The 22,042-nt window shown below is 52.4% G+C and overlaps 9 protein-coding genes across 9 annotated transcripts; 4 read left to right on the top strand and 5 right to left on the bottom strand.

Moving 5' to 3' along the window:
* Positions 1–4: 4 nt before the first annotated feature.
* Positions 5–2,324, bottom strand: HO173_006717 (uncharacterized protein; the record flags this gene model as incomplete). The annotated part of the gene is made up of 3 exons (XM_037308625.1): positions 5–1,280; positions 1,339–1,602; positions 1,660–2,324. 3 exons carry the CDS (start codon positions 2,322–2,324, stop codon positions 5–7), a joined length of 2,205 nt encoding a protein of 734 aa, XP_037164468.1.
* Positions 2,325–3,050: 726 nt separating this feature from the next.
* Positions 3,051–4,370, bottom strand: HO173_006716 (uncharacterized protein; the record flags this gene model as incomplete). Its single annotated transcript, XM_037308624.1, has 2 exons — positions 3,051–3,536; positions 3,780–4,370. The coding sequence occupies 2 exons, from the start codon at positions 4,368–4,370 to the stop codon at positions 3,051–3,053; spliced, it is 1,077 nt and encodes a 358-aa protein (XP_037164467.1).
* Positions 4,371–4,814: 444 nt separating this feature from the next.
* HO173_006715 (uncharacterized protein) lies at positions 4,815–6,115 on the bottom strand (the record flags this gene model as incomplete). The annotated part of the gene is made up of 3 exons (XM_037308623.1): positions 4,815–5,071; positions 5,399–5,863; positions 5,926–6,115. The coding sequence occupies 3 exons, from the start codon at positions 6,113–6,115 to the stop codon at positions 4,815–4,817; spliced, it is 912 nt and encodes a 303-aa protein (XP_037164466.1).
* Positions 6,116–9,488: 3,373 nt separating this feature from the next.
* Positions 9,489–10,874, top strand: HO173_006714 (uncharacterized protein; the record flags this gene model as incomplete). Its single annotated transcript, XM_037308622.1, has 3 exons — positions 9,489–9,586; positions 9,647–10,449; positions 10,504–10,874. 3 exons carry the CDS (start codon positions 9,489–9,491, stop codon positions 10,872–10,874), a joined length of 1,272 nt encoding a protein of 423 aa, XP_037164465.1.
* A 998-nt stretch (positions 10,875–11,872) lies between these two features.
* On the top strand, positions 11,873–13,120 carry HO173_006713 (uncharacterized protein; the record flags this gene model as incomplete). The annotated part of the gene is made up of 2 exons (XM_037308621.1): positions 11,873–12,763; positions 12,896–13,120. 2 exons carry the CDS (start codon positions 11,873–11,875, stop codon positions 13,118–13,120), a joined length of 1,116 nt encoding a protein of 371 aa, XP_037164464.1.
* Positions 13,121–14,777: 1,657 nt separating this feature from the next.
* On the bottom strand, positions 14,778–15,637 carry HO173_006712 (uncharacterized protein; the record flags this gene model as incomplete). Its single annotated transcript, XM_037308620.1, has 2 exons — positions 14,778–15,016; positions 15,562–15,637. The coding sequence occupies 2 exons, from the start codon at positions 15,635–15,637 to the stop codon at positions 14,778–14,780; spliced, it is 315 nt and encodes a 104-aa protein (XP_037164463.1).
* Positions 15,638–16,593: 956 nt separating this feature from the next.
* HO173_006711 (uncharacterized protein) lies at positions 16,594–17,999 on the top strand (the record flags this gene model as incomplete). The annotated part of the gene is made up of 3 exons (XM_037308619.1): positions 16,594–17,248; positions 17,293–17,378; positions 17,433–17,999. The coding sequence occupies 3 exons, from the start codon at positions 16,594–16,596 to the stop codon at positions 17,997–17,999; spliced, it is 1,308 nt and encodes a 435-aa protein (XP_037164462.1).
* Positions 18,000–18,422: 423 nt separating this feature from the next.
* HO173_006710 (uncharacterized protein) lies at positions 18,423–19,877 on the top strand (the record flags this gene model as incomplete). Its single annotated transcript, XM_037308618.1, has 2 exons — positions 18,423–18,457; positions 18,749–19,877. The coding sequence occupies 2 exons, from the start codon at positions 18,423–18,425 to the stop codon at positions 19,875–19,877; spliced, it is 1,164 nt and encodes a 387-aa protein (XP_037164461.1).
* A 721-nt stretch (positions 19,878–20,598) lies between these two features.
* On the bottom strand, positions 20,599–21,697 carry HO173_006709 (uncharacterized protein; the record flags this gene model as incomplete). Its single annotated transcript, XM_037308617.1, has 3 exons — positions 20,599–21,355; positions 21,451–21,532; positions 21,586–21,697. The coding sequence occupies 3 exons, from the start codon at positions 21,695–21,697 to the stop codon at positions 20,599–20,601; spliced, it is 951 nt and encodes a 316-aa protein (XP_037164460.1).
* Between the last annotated feature and the right edge of the window lie 345 nt (positions 21,698–22,042).

The following is a 22,042-nucleotide window of genomic DNA, read 5'->3' as shown; positions in this document are numbered from 1 at the left end:
TCAATCAAACAAGCGGCCCAACATGGCGCCTCCACTCCGCGACCCTCCCCTCCGCCGTCCTCCCCTCCACGATCCCCGCCAGCAAACTCTCCCTCCTCGTCTCCCCCGTCGCCCCCGCACCGACCCTGCCCGGCGGCAGCGGCCGATGTCTCGCCGCCTCGGTCGCATAGTCGCTCACCACCCGCCTCGGCACGACTCTCTCGCTGGCGCGGGTGGTCGGGCGGTTATTGTACTGTCTCGAAGCTGCCGAGTGCTGCTGCCGCAGTACCGGTTCCGGGGGTCGGGGCGGTGCGTGCGGTCTCAAGGGCGGTTCTTCTGGCGCTCGTGCTGGTGCTGGACGACGGTGTTGGGGTCGGGCTTCGGCCGTTAAACGCTCCGCGGCGCGCTCGTGGGCTGGGTTGTGCAGTGCGGAGAGAACCTCGGCGGCGCGGCGGATCCAGTCTTCGTTCGTACGATGGGGTGCAGCATTGACGTAGGGCGCGTTGTCGAGGTCGATCAGGTCGGCTTCGCCATCCAGGCCGAGGATCTGGATCCTCCTCGCAAACGCCTCGTCTCTCAATTCTTGGTCCCTTCGCCTGTCCAGCTCCTCCTGGTATCCGCGTGCGGGATTCCCCATCGGGGCTCTGCGGATTTGAGGGACATTCATGTGAATGAGGCGGTCGGCTTCGACGGCTTCGTAGTTGAACCAGGGGCAATCGCACGTTTTCCACTTGAGACCGCAGATCATGCAGAATTCGGCGCGGCAGCGACAGGTCATGTGGTTGCAACCTTCCTTCAGCTCGACGGTCGCAGAGCAGTTGAAACAGCGTTGCCATCCTTCTTCTTTCGCGACCTTGATGAACTCCTGCGTGGCGGCGTCTTTGGGGCATTCACGGCTGGAATGCCACTTGTTGTTGCACGTGCAGCAGACTTTCGTCTTGCACCTTTGACATTTGCCATACTTCCTGCCTCCGTTGGCGCCACCGCTGGTATCGACGTGGATATGTGCGGGTTTGATCCATGAGCCGCAGCCCCTTGCGGGGCAGTAGATGCGGTTTTTGGTAGTGTATTCCTGATATTTGCGATTCCACTTTCTTTTAAAATTGTTGTCGAAGAGCTTGTCGACGTGTTTCAGGTCGATGCAGTCTTTGGTACAGCAAGTGGGAGGCATATGTTGTGGGTCGGTTGTAGAAAGGGTGAAGAGGCGGCGGAGGCAGGCGTTGCACATGCGGTGTTTGCAGGGCAGTAAGGCGGTTTTGGAGATTGGGACGTCGTCGGAGAGGCACGTTATGCATTCTACTCTGTCAGGTTCTGGGTCAGCAGGAGCACGAAAGTGATTTCAAAGTATATAAAGCTTACTGTTGCTCTGGCTTAGGTGGCCTAGCTGGTGCGACCGGTTTGGCTGGTGTAGGGAGCCCAAATATCGAACCGAGAATACTCGATGGCCGAGCAGCTGGTCTGGTTCCTCTAGTAGTAGAAGGCGCTCGCTCCAACTTCTCGCGTACGGGTGGTGAGGTGGGCTGGTCAGACGATAGGGGTCGCGCTTGACGGGCAGAAGTCTGACTTCGCTTCAAGGGCGGCCTGAAGAACGATGTAGTTATGGTCTCGCGGACAGACGCGCTTCTGCAGTACAAGCATTTAGCACTCGGAATACATGCCTCGGAGGAGATATGTATCTACCTAGTGACCGGAGCCTTATCCCGGGTGCTCTTTGGAACATAATCGGCGATCGAGCGCTTCTCGCGCCGTAACGGAGTATGAATTTTCTCCTCGTGGTGAGGCCGCCTTCGCTCAGAGTGTCTCCTTTGCAATTCTCTGTCCCCTGTTTGCTGCCGCTCATGCCTTGTCCTACTTGCTTCGCCGGCGTTCGTTGTCGATCTCCGTAGGCTGCTAGGCCTAGACCGATCCGCTTCCCCCTCGCTTTTCTTTTGCGTTTTATAGACGTAGACTCTTTCGCCTTCCCTTGCATCCTCCTTCTCGGATCTGCGGTGATGGTGCCGATGTTCTGAATCAGACTTCCTCCGCACTTCTCGAACTGCCACCCTTGGTTCCTTCACATACGTCTCCCTCGCGTTTGTTTTAGAGTCTGAATACGTTCTTCGAGGTGTATGAGAGGTCATCGCCCCCTTGGCTCTTAGGCGACGCTCCTCGGAAGGACTTTTGCAGGCCCCAGCATGGACCCGTCTCAGTCCACCCACGACTAACCTTTCCACACTTTCGCTTGAATCTGAGACCGTGGATTTTGGACCGCCTTCATACGCCTGGTATCGTAAAGAGTGCGAAGGGTAAACTTGAGTGCGGTGATGGTGGTGGGAAGAAGTAGATATTGTGGTGGCGACGGGCATGCTAAGGTGCCCAAAGCTAGGGCAACTTGACTGATTGGACGCTTTCATACACCTTTTCCTCCGAACCTGAGATATATTGCCACGCCTTGGTCAGGGGCTTGCTCTTCTTCCGCCTCAGGATTGATTGGGTGAGAAGCGCGGAGGCTTGCATCTGCGATTCCGTATTGAATCTCGTACATATATACTGCATGCAGGCGATTTGCCGCGGGGCAGCCAACAGGATCCAGCCAGCTGGCAAAGTGGTCGCGCTGGCTGAGGGAGTCTGTCAAAGGTAAGCAAAGGCTCTCAGGTGCCTTGGATGGTTCAGCGCATAGGATTTACTCTACTGTAGACGAGCTGTGACAAGCTTTGAATCTCTGGCCAATCAGGAGCATCGGGACGTTGTGGGCCTACACCGGCTAGCTCGTTTCTGCTTGCCCGATCACCTCCTGTTTCAACAGTCAACATCAACGCATCAATGGGAGAGCGTCGGCATCTATTGGAGGAATTCATAAGCTGTCTTGCCCTCGCATCATACCTGCTCGGCAGATGAGGGTGATTGAGATAGTAAGAAGCTCGTAATTACAGGAACACTCCATTTTCCCGCCAGTCAAAATGACACGAAGAATTTGCAGGAGGAGAAAATGATTTGATACATTTTGCACCTTACATGCAGCGAGTGTTAGATCACTACGGTCCAGCAAATGCATGATTCGAGATCTTTCTCTTAGCAAGTCCTTCAATAGGTCAGCTTTCTACCTCGTCTTCCACATATTCGTCATTTGTATCTCCTTCCGCGTCAGCCTTATCATCATACAACTCCTTTTCCCCTTTGGTCTTCCCTCTCCCACCAGCTCCTCTATTGTACCAATCTTCTTGGCCGCCCCACTCCTCTCCTCGATCCGTCCTTCCTGCCTGTTCCCCGCCTATATTCTCATCATCATCTTTACCATCCTCCTCCTCCTCCTCCTCCTCCTCCTTCTCCTCCTTCTCCTTCTTCTCCTTCTTCTCCTTCTTCTCCTTCTTCTCCTTCTTCTCCTTCTTCTCCTTCTTCACCTCCTTCACCTCCTTCTCCTCCTTCTCCTCCTTCTCCTCCTTCTCCTTCTTCTCCCTCTTCTTCTCCTTCTTCTCCTTCTTCTCCTTCTCCTCCTTCTCCTCCTTCTCCTCCTTCTCCTCCTTCTCCTTCTTCTCCTCCTTCTCCTTCTTCTCCTTCTTCTGCTGCGTCCTTCCAGCCTTGCTTTTCCAATTCCTCGATGATCAGCTCGTGGAATAACTCCCAACATTCTTCAAACCAATAGCTATGGCAATCCAGTGCAGTCTGGTTCTCATGAAGTGAAAATATCTTGTCATATAAACGCCTTTTCTTCCTATGGAGTCAAGGGCCAGGAGACGATCATCTTCCTTTGAATTCCAGGAAACTTGGGGTTCTGGCAAAAGTTTGAGGTCCCGGTCCTATCTCGTTCTACACGATAGCACGGTGCGGTCGGTAAAATATGGATGCATGATCTCAAAATCCATGCCTTCGAGTCGAAGAGCGACGAGTAGTCGATCCTCATCATGAGTCCATGGCCAATGACTCTCGGCGAAGAGATTTGGGGAATAGTCCTCAAGGTGTATTGTGCAGGCGCCGAAGCTCCGCCCAACTCTCCCACTGATCGTCTTCCAATCTTGACCTTCCGTGAAGAGGGCAACCAGAGATCGATCCTCCGCTTCTGACCAAGCACTCCCGGCGCCTGATTTCTCCCGATTATCATTGCGATGTGACCACTTACTTCTGAAATTGTCAGCATGGTGCCCCGGGATCTGTTTGCTGATAGCGTCCCGGCTCTCGCCCTCCATCTTGAGCCCGACGAGTGTTTCCGAATCTCCAACACAATTTGCGTCCTTTTTGTCGCAGGGCCGATAGAAGAGAGCGGTGATACAGCCTTTACTTTCTGGTTCTGAGACTGGACTTCGCTCGCAGTGGACGGTCTTTCGACCATTTTGGCTGGCGATCGCCAAGCTGGAGATACCGCGACGAAGCTCTTGCGAGGGTTCTTTTCCTTCCAACACACAAGGTCTAGGCATCTCAAGCAGCCGTAGTTCACAATTCGTGTGCCTGAAGTTGATGAGGAACAAGGCAAGGTGAGCTTTTTATTAACTCGGGCACGCTCCTTTACACATGCCGCAAGTGATCTTCTTTGTCGTCAGCTTGCACGGTCACTCGGCATGGCGGAAGACTTGCTCAATAGCTACGAAACCGAAACGGGCATCTACAATGAGGCGTTCCGGAGATCAAGATGTTTCAATTCGTACAAGCCAGAGTATGCAATTGAATACCCACGTCTAGGGTCTCCAAATACGATCACCCTATCGAACGCCATTGTTTGGAAAGATAATCCACCTATTCTTACCGTCTATAGCACGTGCACCCGGATGCAACTTTCTCGGATCCGGAAGTTTGTTGCTCGCCGAAGAATCAAGATATGTAAGATCGGATGATACACGACACTATACTAGTACCTACCGATGTCAACGAGGGGAACTCGGGCCCTCACTGCAATTTGGAAAAGCGAGAGCGTTACCACGGGCCAACCAGGCGCTCAGCCTTCCATCGTCCATCTCATCACTTTCTTCATCCGCTTCTCCATTGTCCACCGTACAATCGGCCACATCGGTCTCTCCATCGGTCATATCGCTACCTCCACGTCTTTTCACCATACCCTCTTTCACTTTCTCCAGATCAATCTCGCCATTGACAAAAAAATCGTCGAAGTCATCCCAACAGTCTTCAAACCAACAAGTACAACAGTCCCCATCGGTATGGGTACTCTTCAAAACCTCCCAAGTCTCGATCCATGACTCATCGGTCTTGCGTAGCTCAGAGAGACGCTCGTGTTTCCTGATTTATCCGTGGCGTTTGGCCGATACTGTGTGATTGTAATTTTTTGGACGCTGGAGATTGGTTTTCGCAGGCTGCAGGGGATTTGACTGGGGTGCAGGCATTTGAAAAGAGGCGTCACGGAAGTCAAGGTTTGTGGATGCCTTGCTTAAATCTATGCCATTTCGATCCTCAATTTTCTACACGTAAGATGCAGTCGTTATTCTGGGTTCACTTTTGAGCCTTGTGCGATCCTTCAGTGGTAATGAATGCTCCTTCCACCAGTCCTCGACCTCGCCCTCGTCTATAACAGCTTCAGCTTCAGCCTCATTGTCCTTCACTCCTACGTCTGTCATCCCTTCGCTCTCAGTCTCTTTGTCACCCATAGTCTCTTCTTCGCTGAACCCATCAGCTACATCTCCCTCTTCCTCTTCTTCTTCTTCTTCTTCTTCTTCTTCTTCTTCTTCTTCTTCTTCTTCTTCGTCATCCAGGCCTTGCCTTTTCAGCTCCTGCACAAGATCGGGATGCATCCTATAAGAGTAAATGCAGCAGGCTCTCCAGGGACGCCTTAGTCTTGCGCTGATTTCCTTCCAGTCCTCGCCTCCCATTCGAAGGGAAACTTGTAGTTCATCTTCTGTCTTGACCACAGGCTTTGGGGGAATGGAACAGCCTGAGCTGCCGGCATCGCCGGTGGGAGCTGCTGTGCATACCAGCCTGATGAGTTACGTTTACTCCAATTTTTAAGGCAATCAACCTCTGTACGTCCGATATGGTCGCTAATATATTTAAAGCTTTTGCCCTCATTCATGAATTTGGTGAGTAGGTTGAAATTTTCTTTCGTCCACCGCTCCTTGTTCTTGGTAGGAGCGGAATATGGAGATGCATTGGCTAGAGCGTCTGCATTCTGGATTCGAGACTCTACTTTGCTTGAGTTGGATGATGCCTCCATCATACCGACGAAGAGTTTCTTCTGGGCGGTGTTACAAAAAGGAGGACGAGGAGTATTTTCTTTCAGAGAAGAAGAAGAAGAGTGCCTTGATGGTGAAGCTTTGAATAATATCGAGAAGATGTAGACGGAGACTGCCTTCCAGTTGTGGTACCTGCCAACTCTACGTGGAGTGTTTAGTATCAAAGAGCAAGGGAGTAGACGGACTGTTTTAGAGGGAATATGGCCACCTTATGTACATGCAACGAAGACTTCCCTTCATAATTAGGCTGCGCAGCCCCGACAAGAAGGCCGAATTTCCGATTCCGTTGCCGGCGTTGAGATCTTTCAGGTCCGATTGCAGGTATCTTAAAAGAAGGCATTGCGGAAAGAAATCGCAACGGCTGATCTACAGTGCAGAGCCAAAATGATGTACTAAATGACATTTTGGCTCTCACGGCAGGATAGCTCAGCACAGGGTTTGTGATTGCCTTGACGAAAGTAACATCGCTGAAGAGACGTAGTGTCGGCGCATGCACGGTATTGCATCCATCCAAGCTACTGAGGCTGCACGAGGCTCTTGACAGTCAAAATAAGGACTAAGAATCCACCGTGGAATTAGCAAAAAAGGCGTTGATCTTATTTTTTTTCAACAAGGAGAACGCTTCTCTAGCTAAGAAAAGCCACCCGCCGATATGTGCAAGATCAAGAGATCTCGCTAGGATGAAGATTCGAGCGTTGTCTACCCACACGGGTAAAATCTTTCGATAAAGGTCCGGTGCCATCAACATCAATCTAGCACCACAGCACTCATTGGTGGCATCGGCGGCGGGCACCTCCGTAGGCGTAGAAGGAGGGATGGCAAGAGTCTCGCAGAAGGAAGTTTCGTAAACTGTCGAACTATACTTTAGAGTAGCGCGACGACTTCTCTGATGATCTCGGACTTTGGGGACGTGGTGACTTCAGTTCCACAATCACGTGTGCCGGTCACGCATTTCCCACTGGCTCCCGCACTAGGTATGGCATTGAGATGAATATTTGAAATCATTGAAGCGCATCTCTTTGGCCGAGAGTACCTTATGTAAGGTACGCCCCAAACCCAGGTAACGAATTAAGCTTTCAACGTGCATTACTGTATCACAGAAAATCCGTGCACTTGCAGCCTGTAATTTATGTATTTCACTCTGATCCGTCCATCCGAGGTAAGACAATGGCCAGTGACGATACAGGCAAGAACACCACTGGCTTATAACGAGTACGCAGATTCATTCCCAGCCTTTCTCGTCGAGATATAAATCGCAGAGACTAGGAGTACGCGAGCACGTGACCAACGAAGAAAACTCGGAGCCGCTATGGAAGCTAAGCGAAATACTTGAATGAGATAAAGACTTCAATGAAACAAAGACTTCAATAAAATAGAGACTGATATAATAAAGACTTCATTCAATTAGAGAACTTCGACCCATGTCCGAGAACGATACATATCAACCAACTTCTTAGCGGACAAGACATTCTGCCTGCTCGAGTGCTATGGAAGACTCTTCCAACAAGAGGCATGATCAAGAGAGTATGTCCGATGATTTCCGAGTACGAACTGTATATCCTGTAAGTCTACCTTAGACCCTGTCGCTTCCGGGTACAACACACGCCACCCAATGCACAGGCATATTAGCCGATGTTCATTGGTCATGGTATGCACCAGTGAGTCAAGCCCGCACGTACTTAAATGTTGGTGTATTTTGTCTGCAAACATGTAAGAGAGATCCTTTTCCCATCAAATTAAACCCTTTTTATTCTTTTGCATACCAGACTATTTCCTTTACAAAAGTGTTCTTCTTTTCCTGTCTCTCAACACAGAGAGCCACACATTCTTTGTCGCTCGAGCCGGTCGTAACACGAGCCAGACATCCCTAGGGGCACAGGCCCGAAGGCGCTTCGCCTTGCCGACGAAGGCATCGCTTGCAGAAGGGGTCTAGTCGCCGACTTGTCAAGTTCAGGGTTGGGGCTCTTAGCAGTAACACAGAAGACCTTTCGCTGGAAGGGAGAAACCCCATCGAACGTTGTCTGCTCTTCCAGGACCTAGCTTGCTACCGCTAGTGTGCTTGGTGGCATTGGACAGTAGCCGCTCGTTAACGATTGATGGTCATCGTCAACTACTGGCCATCCGCCTATTCCCACGTCGTCTCTGCTCGCGCTGCTCGATCACGAGCAGGTTTCCCTGTTTGTAGCGTTCGTCTATCGCAGCGCTGGTTCCCATCAAACATAATAGCCTAGGCTATAAGTCGATCGAGCGAGCATCTTGAAACACACTGTCCCACAAACGAAGTTAGTTTGTGGCTCTCATCCTCGCATTCATCAACATAATTTCAAGATACTGCAATCGTATCTCCAAAGTAAAAACAAACTCTCGCATCCGGTCCCTGTGCTGCGGCTACAACCTCTTCGAGAAGGCTCTGAAAGGGCTAGCAAACATAATTATCTCGCTGGAACTGCGGCTGCAATCCTTTGAAAACAAGCATTGCACAGTCTTGCGTCCTTGAATTGCTGCCACTGCTACGCCTTATTGCCTTGGTCATTCGTCTTATCGGAGACGTGTTAGCCCTTTGGGGTGCTGCGTTTTTGAGGGACCACCCCTAAAGGTGCAACAGCTTCAGGGGAAAAGCCCACCAGAGATAGAGGCTTTAAAGGGACTCCTGCCTACACCGTGTAACGCTTTTCAAGGGCGGTACCCAAACACAGCGATATTTTTAGAGGCTAACACCGAAACAAGGTGACGCATCGAAGTGTGAATACCGAAACGCAGTGACGCTTTTGGAGTGAATTTTTATCTGCAGTGACGCTTTAGAAGTGACTCTGTTTTTGTAGTGACGCATCGGTTTCTGTTATTCACGGTGACATCTGCGAGTATTTAAGTACCCGGTCTCGCCCACCAACCTACACATCTCGGCACCTGTCTGCACAGATCTGGACGGGGTCGCCCCCCTTTGCATTTAGGCTCCTTGCTGAATATTTCTATATATATACGGCAATCTTTGACGACTAAGAGCCTGGCCGTTTATTATACTATATATCTTGATGGAATCCATCGAAGAGCCTGTCTGAATTTGGCTAGTGTGCAGGGCTGCACAAAATCCGACTGGTACTTTGTTTAGATGCTAGCTCGCTTTTCAGGGACTAAACCCTCTTTCTCTTTCGAGTCAACAACGTCGTCGAGTCTACAAGGACGAGTCTTTTGGGTCAGCAACCTGTACTGGAAGTACACTTCTGCTACTCGCAACCACATTCTGTCGATCCTTCAAGGGTCTTACTCGGTGCTGCCGGCTATCGCAAAGTGAGGTTTGCTGCCAATCTCAGTCTTCAATGTGAGAGTTTGCGGATACTAACCCCACCAACAGCAAAGATGTCCCAGACGAACAAGCCTCCTGTTGCAACAATGACTGTAGGCGGCACCAACCAGGCGGAGACGATGGGCCTCCTGCCAACTGAAGCTGCCGCCTCGTGAGTCAGGCTACCATTTTCGGAGTGTGAGTTCTTGGATGCTAATTTCGTTGACATCAGCGAGTCCGAGGAAATCGAACCTACCTTTGCACCACCTACCCTTGCATTAGACACTGTCGACGGTATTATGACGAAAGCGGAGAGCAATGGTCTTAAGCCTGCGACTGTGCCAAGCAGCCCCAATGCAATCGTCACCTTCCCCTTCTACCCCGAGATTGGCCGCTACGAACCCCAAGCAATCATTGGGCGCTTCATCGTCCAGCTCATGAAGCCGCGGCAGTTGACCACGAACGAGCGTCAAGTCGTCTTCAACATCGTCAAAGCGCTGTCTCAGATCGAAACTTTCACCCGCGCTGCCGAGGAGAGATTGCAGATCAAATTCATGCTGACCGGCATCTTGGGGGTATGGCCCAAGGCCACGCGTCCGTACGAGTTCCCAGAAACCTTCCAGGAAGCCGCTGCTGCCATTCTCGCCAAAGTGGAAGGAGATCTAGACATCGAAGAAGTCGTCGACGAGACGCGGCCAGCCTCAACCTCCCCTGCTCCTGCGAGCAAAGGTAAAAAGCGCGGGAGGAAAGCCGCAGATCCACGCAGCCCAGAGTCTCGCGAACTGCCAGCTCTCAACGATCTGCCTGTCCAATCCATCATGCACAACACCGTTCTCACTGACGGACGCCGCCGTGTATATCGCATCGACGACAAGTCTGCTACGAGGCCTTGCAATAGTTTTGGGCACAATGGAATTGCTGTTGGTCAATGGTGGCCATACCGCATCTGCGCACTGCGGGACGGAGCACACGGGGCTATGCAGAGTGGGATTGCAGGGTCAGAGAAGAGTGGAGCCTACTCGATAGTGGTGTCTGGTAAGTCCCAGAGCTGACCAGCTTCAACTGTTTCGCCGCTGACCTATCTCTCAGGCGATTACGATGAGCTCGACAAGGACGAAAAAGACATACTTTACTACTCCGGCAGCGACAGCAACGCCAACACAGACCCAGCCAATCCCATCGTCACCCATTATACCAAAGCGTTGCAACAATCCCGCCGCGACGACCGTCCCATCCGGGTGCTGCGGACTTCGGCAGGGAGGGCTGACCATTGTCCGTCGAAGGGGATCCGCTATGATGGACTGTACCGCATCATCTCGGACGGCATCGCGAAGAACATGAGGGGTGGTGCATACGTCCGCTTCAAGCTCGTGAGGGAAGCTAACCAGCCCGAGATCGACATGAGCAGGCCCACTCAGGCGGAAAAGGACGTGTATGACCGGCTCAAGAACAGCATTTAGGCGTTGCATGTGGGGATGATAGCGGCGATACGCGGCGGTTTCATGTGATTGTAAGCAATAGATTGACTATGTTTGTCTTTTTCCTCGGGCTGCGGCGCCGTGGTAACAGGAAAAGATAGGGATAGAATCCCACAGATAGCTATATGGAATACACAAAAGTTGATGCGAATGATCATATTGGTTTTCAAGTGATCGTTTACTACCCATGATAGCTGTCATATATCCATCGTTCCATTGATGCTGCGAGTACTTGGCTGGCAGATACGGGGATCCTACCACAGAATCACCACGACTTTGGCGGTTGTTGACTAGATGTCTGACGTTAGGGGGGGTAGAAAATCAAATGTAACTACAGAAATACAATATATAGCGATATAGATTCTCGCTTCACATACAAACGTCGGAAATCTCCCTGAATAGTTTGGCATTCTCGAGACTAAACGAGCGTAGAAGGCGATCTTTCCTACGAAGTTCCCCCTTAGGAACAGCATAGGATTCGAGGCAAAACCTCACAAACTACTGCCCGAGAAACGGAGATCCGGCATGCCGACACCCAGATTCCCTGTTGCTGGTGGTGTAGTCTCCGAATTGTCTGCCATTTGATTGGTCCGGAATGCCTGAAAGTGTTTCATATCCAGGCCTATCTACCACAATGTTGTGACAAACAAACGTGGGTTCTCCACACTCTCCCACCCTTTGGAAAGTCGGGAGGGTAGAGCCTTGTGCCAAATATATTGTAAATGGTGTCTTCCCCTCCGAACATAGCCGTAGCCCTGAGATAGCCCTGACCCTAACCTTAAGCGTTCTCTTTGTAGCCTAGTGCAGATCCAAAACCGGATCCCTGCAATGACGATATCCCCAGCTTCTCGCGCGACCAAGGAATATACATCCGCTGACAACACGCCCTTTACCACTCACTTGCCTCATAGCTACCAAAGTCTCACTCTTGTATCGCCTCCACCATCTTCACCACCACCATCTCCATCTCCAAACACAAAATGCCGGACTCCAAAGACAAAAAGTCCAGATTTGGCCTCTTCGGCCACAAAGACCGCCCCACCCCTACAACCGACTCCACCTACGGCAGCGAAGCCTCCTCAGACGCCCACAATTCTTATCAGTCAGCGCCCAGCATGACCGGCAGCGACAACACCGGGACGACCGTCAATGACCAAGGACAGACCGTCACCACCACCACTACAACCACGACTACCACCACAACAGGCGGCGGTGGTGCCTCTACAACCTCTGGGCCGCACACGAGCAATCTGGCTAACAAGCTGGATCCCAGGGTCAATAGTGGCGGCGATCAGACCGAGGTTTCGGAAACGGTACAACGACGCGAGAATGACAGACCAAACATACCCTCGAAATCTACGAGGAGGGAGCCGAGTCCGAATCCACCACCGCAACAGCGATCGAGTGGAGGAGGAGGAGGGCTGTCGTCAATCCTAAGCGGTGGAAAGAACCACGAGCAGAGACAACCGGACAACTATGGAAATCAAAATCCGCCACCACAGCAGCAGCAATCAACTGGAGGAGGGGGTTTATCCTCGATCCTATCTGGCGGCAGAAACCACGATCAGAGGCAGCCGGACAACTACGGAAGTTCGAACGCGCCACCTCAGCAGCAATCGAGCGGAGGTGGGGGCTTGTCGTCCATCCTCACGGGCGGGAGGAACCACCACGATCAGAGACAGTCGGACAATTATGGGACTCCGAGTAGTCCACAAGGCCAAGGCAGGCACAATTTCTCGTATCCGAGCCGGACGCCGCCGAACGAGCGGGCCCAGGTGCCAGCGCAAACGCAAGGTCAAGCACCATCACAGCAGCAGCAGCAACCGCCAAGCACGCTGCAGAATTTAAAGACGGCGGCGGTGGGGATCCACGTGAGCAATACCCATTCCTTCCCCTCCTGCTTCCTCTCTCTCCTCTCTCTCCCATCCGATTCCTGCCCTTCACATCTTCACCTGCTCGCAGCTTCCCACCCGAGCGTTTGCTAATCCGATTTCCACCAACAGGGCGTAGGCGAAACCCTCCGCGGCACCCTCAACTCCTCCGTCGACCGGCGCTTCCACGCCGGCCCCGAGCAACAGGCGCACAACGAACGGGTCCTGAACGCCGGCCGGCAGGAGATTGAGAGCGGGCATTTGAGCGAGAATAGCAGGCAGCAAGGCGGGCCGGGGACGAAGGGGATACTAAGGAAGAGCGGGGGACAGGGCCAGTTGAGGGTCGTGAATGAATGAGTGAATGAATGATTTCTGATGGAAAAAAGGGGCATGGCATGGCATGGCATGGCAGGGTGGAGAATAGGTGCTAGGATCGCCGGTGTTCCATATGAGGTGCATTTGAGCTTGATGGGTCACGGTATCTACTTCCATCACATGGAAACCAGATCTCGTGAGTGGAGGAAGCATATCCGTGACACATTCGCTCAGATAAAATCACGCAGATTGTCAGGCTTTGACACCGACCATCTATTGAAATAGCGTGAGATCGAAGAAAGCAACTCATGAAAACCCAATCCAATCGATTCGATTCTTACTCACTCACGGTACCGCTCCCAACCACCTACGCTAAACTGAATATGATGGATGCATGCATGGATATCTGCATCACGACCACCCACCCACTCACTGGGAAAGATGCAAGGCTATCGCTCAAGACATTTGCGCAACAGGTTCCAAACCAGCATCAGCATCAGCATCAGCATCAACATCACCATCCTGCACATGGCCTCGAACCTCAGAATCCACCATCCTGACTTCCATCCCCGTCTACGGATACCAGAGCGAGTGTCCAGGAAGGGGGAGAAGGCTACGATTCGACCTGAAGTTCTTCAAAGGATGTGAAAACCAGACATGCACGCACGTAGTCGCCGTTTCATTTCCAATCTTGGAATACCCTTACCGAGCCAAGCGTGCCGCTTGCCCTTGAGGTATATCTTCTTCGTCTCCTCGTCGCCCTACCGGTCCACGACATCCGTCAAGGTGCCACTCGCTTGCTTTGGATTGACCGAGGGCGTTGCAATTTCCTCCGCGGTTCGGCGCCTCCGACAGGTACAGGATTGACGTCGAGTCTATCGGCAGTGTCATGTTAGTTGTGTGGGATCCTTCGTCTTTTCTATGAAGCAGTTGGGTGCCGGATTGTGGCCAATCATCGTCGAGCATTGACTTTTCATTCTCAAGTAATCCTTTAGCGAGGGCACTTGGTTCCTCGCGACCCGCAATTCTTCCAAACCCCTATCAACCTGCTCATGAAGCGTACTGTATATTTCGAGGTATATCTGGTGGGCGAATACGACCCACAGCGATATTGCATCCCCCAAAAGAACTTGCCACATACCTCGGCTGAATGCATCCTTGGCTGGCATGACGAGCTTAGTGAAGAGCAAGACTTCTGCTAGAACGTCAGCTAGGACATACGAATCTTTCATGTCTTTTCTATCGATGCTCATCTGAGATCGATCTGCCAGAGGGTCGTAACCACCGCCACGAGCTGCCTTGCTTGATACCTAATAGCGGGATGGCGACTGTCGAACCAAGTCCCAAAATGCTTCCAATAGCTGGCAAGGTCGCGCGTAAAGGTACGCAATCTAGTCAAAGTCTTGATTAGGGTCTAGAGCAACGTCGGTGCGTGTTGAGCCATGATCAGTGGCCATCGACATATCCTGGGCATCACGTCGGTCAAAACTTACAATTCTGGTGTAGGGTTTCTTGGCCAAAGTGTCGAAAGCATCGAGCATCCTCGGGTACTCTGTGAGTTGTGGGTATGATGCCATCAGCTATTCCTGGGCGCCGTGGACGAAGTTTATGGCAGTATTGGTCGCCACAGACGCTGTGACGAGATCAACCTCGCCGGATTTGTAGCATTTCCAGGTCCCGATAATTGGAATCCAGGACACTATGAGCGTCTTGAAGCTTGCACAATATTGCATTGCATCTCTACTTCAGAGCTTTCTAGCTCGTACACCTCCTTCCATTGAGTCCGGGTGGCGTCCTCGACTGCAACCACGTCGTGCACGTCGATCACAGCTGCTCCAAGAACATCATGGTCATGGAGCTTATCCATCTCCTGGTCATCGAACAGGTTGCTGCGCGTTTTGCCTCGGGTTTCGCCACTTTTGCTGGGAACGGGTCGCACTGGCAAAACATTCTCCGTCAGTGATGCAGTGACGTAGGGTGTCAGTAGATCCAGTGCCTCCTCAAAGACCTCAACGAATCAACAAGCCATTCGTTCCCTTTAGAAGAGGGGTTCCAGCCGTAGTTGTTGGTACGGAGTTTTGTCTGACATAGCCGTTCCTTTGCGGTATCAACCAACCATGAAATGAACTTGTTGGTATCCTGTTTGTATTGGACATATTTGCTTGATAGGAGATCTGGCACCATCTTGTCTGAGGGATTTGAGACTTGAACGTTCTAATGTGGTATAGAAGGAGGCGTACGATGAGACACAGGAATCTGCTTATGTGCTCGAGGTGTTGGATGCTTTGGCGACGAAGGGATATCTGTGATCTGCTACATTTGCAGCAGCCTGCGCAAATTATAGCAGGAAATGTTTGACATAAGCAGCCGGAGTAATGAACCACGTGATACAATTTTGACATATTGTAAGAAAATGTAAGACAATGCCTTGAAACGCTTTGATCTCGGACGCAATGTAAGAGGGCGAAGATTCATTAGCCTACAACGTCTTTGGTCTGGTGCGTGGATGTGGTCAACAGCGCAAGTTCTGGGATTAGTGATCGAACAACTCATCCACATAGCGGCACCGTAGCAGCAAGGAGTGCGCTGCTACAACAGTGAACAAGGCAGAGTCAATTATCGATGCTTGCTGTGTTCTCTCGTTGCTGGCATGAGGGCGCGCGGTTGCCAAGGCGCAAGGCTGGCGGTGACGGGTGACGAGGGTGCGCCTTCTTCGGCCTCTGTTCTCTTTGATTCTTTCTTCTTTTTTTCTCTCGAGCTCTACAGATGGATTTATCACGGCGGCCATCGTATCCCATATATGGAATTGCGTATACACGTCAATTTATTCATTTCTGTCACAGACGCAAGTCAGCCGAGCCTTTTGCCGCGATGGTTGACTCTCCGCCGGTTGGGTGGATGGTGGTGGGGGAAAGAACGGCCGGATTCCGGAATCAAGTGCCTTCTTATACTTGTACTTTACTATCATTATAATTATACAGACGCACAATTCTCATTACTCGTATACGCGTATACTCGTATCCTCATTTTTGGACTTACGCGTCTTATCGATAACAGTTCACGCGAGATTACTTGTACTTTGTAAGGTTGATCTAATAAAAAAGGAGCCATCATTTTAAGGTCATCGGCACGCCTCTGGCCCAAAAGACTCTGGTCTTAGGTTCCCACCAAGGCGGGTAAATATTCTCTAGCGATGAAGTTGGGGGCTGCGAAAAAGCCAATGACCGAGCGGCCTGCGGCACAGATCATGCCCCTCGGAAAAAAGTGTCGTTTCGAAAAGTCTGATGGAAATCCCCCCCCCTGCTACATGCTACTGGTGGTACCACACCCCCTGCTAGAACAGCCGTCAAAAAAAGGATGACGCCAAGACGTTGCATATCTTGACCTCTTCTCTCCTGAACAACCACCTCTCGACAGTCTGCTCATCATCTTTGCTTCTTGCTTCTTCATCTTTCCTTTGTACCTATAGTGTAGTTGCAACCAATCTTGACTCTTCTCTACCCACTCCTGTCAACATGAATGAGGGTATGGAACAGCCGCACGTGACCAGAGGCTTCGTCCTCGCTGGGAAGACCAAAGCAACGTTGGCCAAAGGAGCCAGCCTTCCGTTTCTTGGCAAACCTGGCAATCCAACCCGTAATCATTTCATAGCAATGTGTGGCGAGTTTGCAGGCACATTCCTTTTCCTCTTCTTTGCCTTTACCGGCACCCAAGTGGCAAACTCCCAGACCCAAGGAAGTGTCTCAACCACCATAGCCCAAGGATCAAACCCAGCTCAATTACTCTATATCAGCCTGTGTTTTGGTTTTAGTTTGGGAGTCAACGCATGGGTCTTCTTCAGGATTAGTGGTGGACTCTTCAACCCTGCGGTGACTTTTGGCATGTGTCTGGTTGGAGCAATGCCGTGGGTACGGGGTGGTCTTATCTTCATCTCCCAAATCATAGGTGGAATAACGGCGGCGGGAATTGTCGAGGTCATGTACCCTGGCCAGCTCAATGTGCGAACATCATTAGGGGCGGGGACATCGAAAGCACAGGGCGTCTTCATTGAGATGTTCTTGACCACTATGTTGGTATTCACTATCTTCATGCTTGCTGCCGAGAAGAGCAAGGCCACCTTTGTGGCCCCGGTCGGCATCGGACTCTCCCTCTTCATTGCTGAGCTTGCAGGTAAGTGTACTGATATGCCGGTATGACCTTTCTGATCAAGACAGGCGTCTACTACACCGGTGGCTCGCTCAATCCGGCTCGCTCTTTTGGGCCTGACGTCATTCTGGGTACATTTGAGGACTATCATTGGGTAGATTGACCTCCACTTCCGCGACAACGAATCGAAGTACTAAATTTCGCACAGATCTACTGGGTCGGTCCTCTCCTGGGCGCTCTTCTAGCCTCTGGGTTCTACAAGCTCATGAAAGGGCTTGAATATGAGACTGCCAACCCCGGACAGGACTTTGACGAGAACGAGACCAAGCTTTTTGACCCAGAGAGGGATATCGAGCGTCCTATTGTGAATGTCGTAACTGGTGGCTCTAGTTCTGAGCCATCGAGACCCATCAGTGGCGACACGCTCTCCGGATACAAGCGAGAAGATACCTCTCCGCAACACGACCAACCCCGCGATGTAGCCCAAGGGAATTCAAGGCACCAAGCACAGTCATCCGCGGGCGCCACAAGGAGCCCCCGGAGACTTTCGTCGCCATTGCCACCCATTGACGCAGAGGACGAAAAGTCAATCGCTCCCCCAGATAATCGGGACCACAGCAACACCAACGGGGTTAGTGGCGAGGACATAATCCACGGTGGACCGCACTACAGCCAGACCGCAAACAATCTCGATCCGCGTGTGCGAAGAGAGATTGACGCCGTGGGAACTTATCAAGCAGGACCAGACGTGGAGGCAGGTCAGTCACGCCTGTGATCCTTTGCATTGGGCTCGTAGGGCCGATGAACGGGCAACTCCATCAGATTGGGCAAAAGCGCGCATTTGCACGGCGTTGAGCATAGCGAGGATCATTTCATAGAGGGAGCGAGCACATGATTGCAAGGTGTTTTGGTTTACATAAGGCTCTGCTGTTCATTAATTTGGTCCCTTTGGCGACATTTTCCGAAGGTTCTTGGACACCATACGGAGTATAGTCGCGAGCTTCTTCTTGCTCAGGCATGCATTCTACTACAGTGGAGCCTTTGTAGAGGCCGTATGACGACTACCGTCCGAATCGTGTGTGTTACAGGCTAAGTGCCAGAAAAGGTGGCAGTCGACAGGGTACAGATCCTCAAAGAGGTTTCTTACACTGTTCACCCTTTTCTTTTGTTTGTTTTTTCCAAAGCAAGATAGTCACGGATGACACATTATCAGGACTCGTACCCAAAGTTGACGTGAATCTGACTCCTCGAATCGCCACTTTCCTTGACAACTTGCCTTGATTACAACACTCGAGCCATAGCACTTCAAACAAAACAAATCATCACATCCTTGCAACACTGACTTACACCCTTTCCCGCTCTGTTATGCTGGGAGATCTGGCCGTTTTACAACCCACAGCTCGAGGTCAAGTTCCTTCTTCACTCCACCAAAAATTCGCACTGCTTCCATGATGATGTAGAAGTAATCCGAGTCCACAACAAAACCCCCGACCCTTCCTTCTCACATCCCTGGCCGTTCTCAAGCCACGCTCCGATCCTTGTGACCGTGAACGTCGGTACCGACAACGAGATCGGGACCGTCTCCTCTGCCGGAGTGATCGTCGACACCGGACCAAACCCTCACAGCCTGAGCGAGCAACCGCCGCGACCGTCATGCCGTGTATTGGCGGAATCTGTCAAGAAACCTTCACAGCCAACCAATGAAGGAATCCCCGTAGACATCCATGTCATGATCTACAACTACATCCTCAACACCGAAGCCGACATTTCCCTTCGCTCGGCCTCCGAGATGAGAGCCCAGCTCAGTCCCAGACGCGGTGGGCCCGGTCTGCCGACCCACACGTGGCCTGAAACGGGTATACCGATGTACCACCAACCACACGTGCGAAATCATCAACGGACGGAGTTCACTCCCAGCGACCCGCGCGCCCCGAATCGCGTTGCTCGAAAACACAGCCATCGAGTCCGCATCGCGCGGGATCAACCGGGGAAGCCACAGACATCTTCGGCGCCCACAACCACCACTTCCACCACTACTCCTGCGTGCGAAGCGTTCCCGGAGCCGCGATCGAACCTCCTGACGACTCTGCCCCGGCCGGGTGCCCTTTTCCGATACGCGATTGCACGTCACGAGGAGTCTCGGTCCGGACTACCGCAACAGCCACCACCACCACCGGACGGATGCCGCCGCCGCGAACGACACGGACAGCTGCATGGCGCGTCACATCATCCACATCCGCGAAGCGTGTCCCCCACTCCCGACGTCCTCGCCGTCCATCTTCCCCCGGCCACCGCTGCCACCGCAATTCCATTCACGGGCCGGACGGCTCTGACACATGGCGAACTAGGGAAGCGACCCGATCGGCTCAGCGTCGTCTCCACGTCGCCCTCTAGCGCCGTCGCGGTCTTCGCGCCGGGGGCTGACGGGGGAGGGGTGTGGCGTTTGCGCCGTTGCGATCGGAACCGGGTCACCGTATCAGAATGGCAGTTCGGCGGTGTGGAGGCTCGGCCGGGGGACCGGGTTCGGGTTTTGGAGTTGGACTGGGAGACGGTTTTGGAGGATGAGGGGGGTGAGGATCGGGATACTAGTACTGACCGGGAAGATGCTGCGGAGGGGGGATGTCGGGCTGTTGTGGATCGGAGTGGGTGGTGATGAGACTGTTTCGGGTAGGGATGAGACAGATGGTGCTTCCATCTTCGGCGTGGCAGGGCAAGGTGCGATGGGGAGTCGCAGTCGGAGCGGTACTAGTACAGATCCATGACATATCGACAAGGGATAGCCTCAACGAGCAGACCTTTTCCAACCTCGAACGCTCTTCTTCCAACGACTCTGATCACAAATGACAAACCGACGCCTAAGATCGCCACGGAATCGGTGGCAGGTCCAGCGCCTCAGATGGCCACCCTTTCCGACCGCTTGCCTAGAGCTTAAGTAGACATTGATGGTGCATCACACTAGAGCTTAGACATTGATGGTGCATCACACCAGAGCTTAGACATTGATGGTGCATCACACCATGCCGGCGTCGCGATGGTTCCGGTGCGTTTGCCCAGTCTTTATGGGCTGTTGGCCCAACGGGTCTTCTCCGGCGAGGTACTTACTCGATGACTGGTCCCAAAGGTATATCTTTGGCGGTGATTCTGTTCATTCTGTCAAAACCTCTGGGTTGTTGCCCCCAAAAATGTTTGCCGCAACAACATCCTCACCGTGTGCCAAATCCCACAGACTTGGGGAATCTGGATGATTCGACCGAGTTACCGTTGTGTCCTTTCCCTGCTGACAGTCTATTCGTGTCGTGTGAAAGCCAGGACCCACGGTCTATGCAATATTTTGTGTCATGCCATCGTAATCTAAAGGTAACCATGCCACCGCTTCAGTATTCATATTCCAGCTTCCCCTTCACCGCCCCCCAAAACTCGCGTATCATCTCCTCCTGCCCCTTCCTCCCCTCACTCGCTCTGACCACCAAATAGCGTCTCGAATCAACAGCCGGTTCCAACTCTCCATCATTCCCGCCCACCACTCTCCCACCCGCCTCCTCCACGATCACCCACCCCGCAGCCACATCCCACGCCCAGCATCCTCCTTCCCAGTAAGCGTCCAGGTCTCCTCGTGCCACAGCGCAACAATTCAGCGCCGCGCTTCCCAAACTCCTCAACGAGTGCACCATGGCCCCACCCGTCGACTCGTCCCCGGCCAGACTCGCAAAAGTCTCCGTCTTCGTCTCCCAATTATTCCCGCTCCGCTCATTCCCCCACTCCATCGCCACCAACGCCTGCTTCAGCCCCGTCAACGGCGGCGCCGGCATCTTCATCGGCAGCTTCGTCATCGTGTACGCGCTGACCACCGCCTCCGTGTTCTCGGTCCCGCTTCCGGGCCTGGGCGGATGCGAGGTGGGGACGCTGGGGGCGGTGAGGTAGGCGCCTTTGCCGTGGATGGCGTGGTAGAGGTGCTGGGTGAAGGGGTTGTAGACGATGCCGACGAGGGGTCTGAGCTGGTGGGCGAAGGCTAGGGAGATGGAGATGTAGGGGTGGGCGTGCACGAAGTTGGTGGTTCCGTCTATCGGGTCGACTATGAAGGTTGGGGCCGGGGTGAGGCGGCCGGACGTGGAGGTTTCTTCGCCTAGGAAGCTGCAGAGAGGGATATCAGCCTTCCCATAGGATGCTCGATGATACAACAATGGCAGGACAGTTGTGTTTGGCGCGGGAGGACGGGTATTACCTACGAATAGTCTGGGAATTTGGACTTGAGGGAGCTGGAGACCATGTCTTCCACGGCTTTGTCCGTCTCGGTAACAAGGTCCGAGGCTGCATCATCCAGTGTCAGTGAGATATTCTCAAGTGGAATTGATCCCACGTACAATTCTTCTTCGTGTCTACTGTGCCGGGGTTTGCGGAAGTGATCATATCCCCAGCTTTCAAGGCGATGTCGAAGAGGAAATCATGGATCTCCTGGAGATTGGGCTCGGCCATGGTTTTGAGAGAGGCTCGTTGAGACTGAGTTCCAGAAGGGTTTTGGCTTGCTAGATGAATGAGAGTATGTGTTGTTCGAAACAACTTTTTCGGAGGTTCGCGTTCTGCTCAGCCCTAATCTTATCAGCGGAGCGTCCAAGCTTTCAAGCTAGTCCGGCCATACTGTAGCCTACCGTATCTTTCTGGTATATTACTACCGAGTATCAATGCCAAGACTGGCGTATTCCCATGATGCCTTAAGAGTTCCTCTGATGTTTACATCTCAGCCCCTGAAGTTGCTTCGCAACGGCAACTTAATTTAAGTAAAAGATCATTCTGTGGTTTGATAGAAGTCATACTGCACCG

The sequence above is a fragment of the Letharia columbiana genome, assembly GCF_014066305.1.
Source record: "Letharia columbiana isolate WasteWater2 chromosome Unknown Sc0000020_s0, whole genome shotgun sequence".
In the NCBI taxonomy this organism is placed as follows: domain Eukaryota; kingdom Fungi; phylum Ascomycota; class Lecanoromycetes; order Lecanorales; family Parmeliaceae; genus Letharia; species Letharia columbiana.
This window is presented reverse-complemented; position numbering and strand designations above follow the sequence as displayed.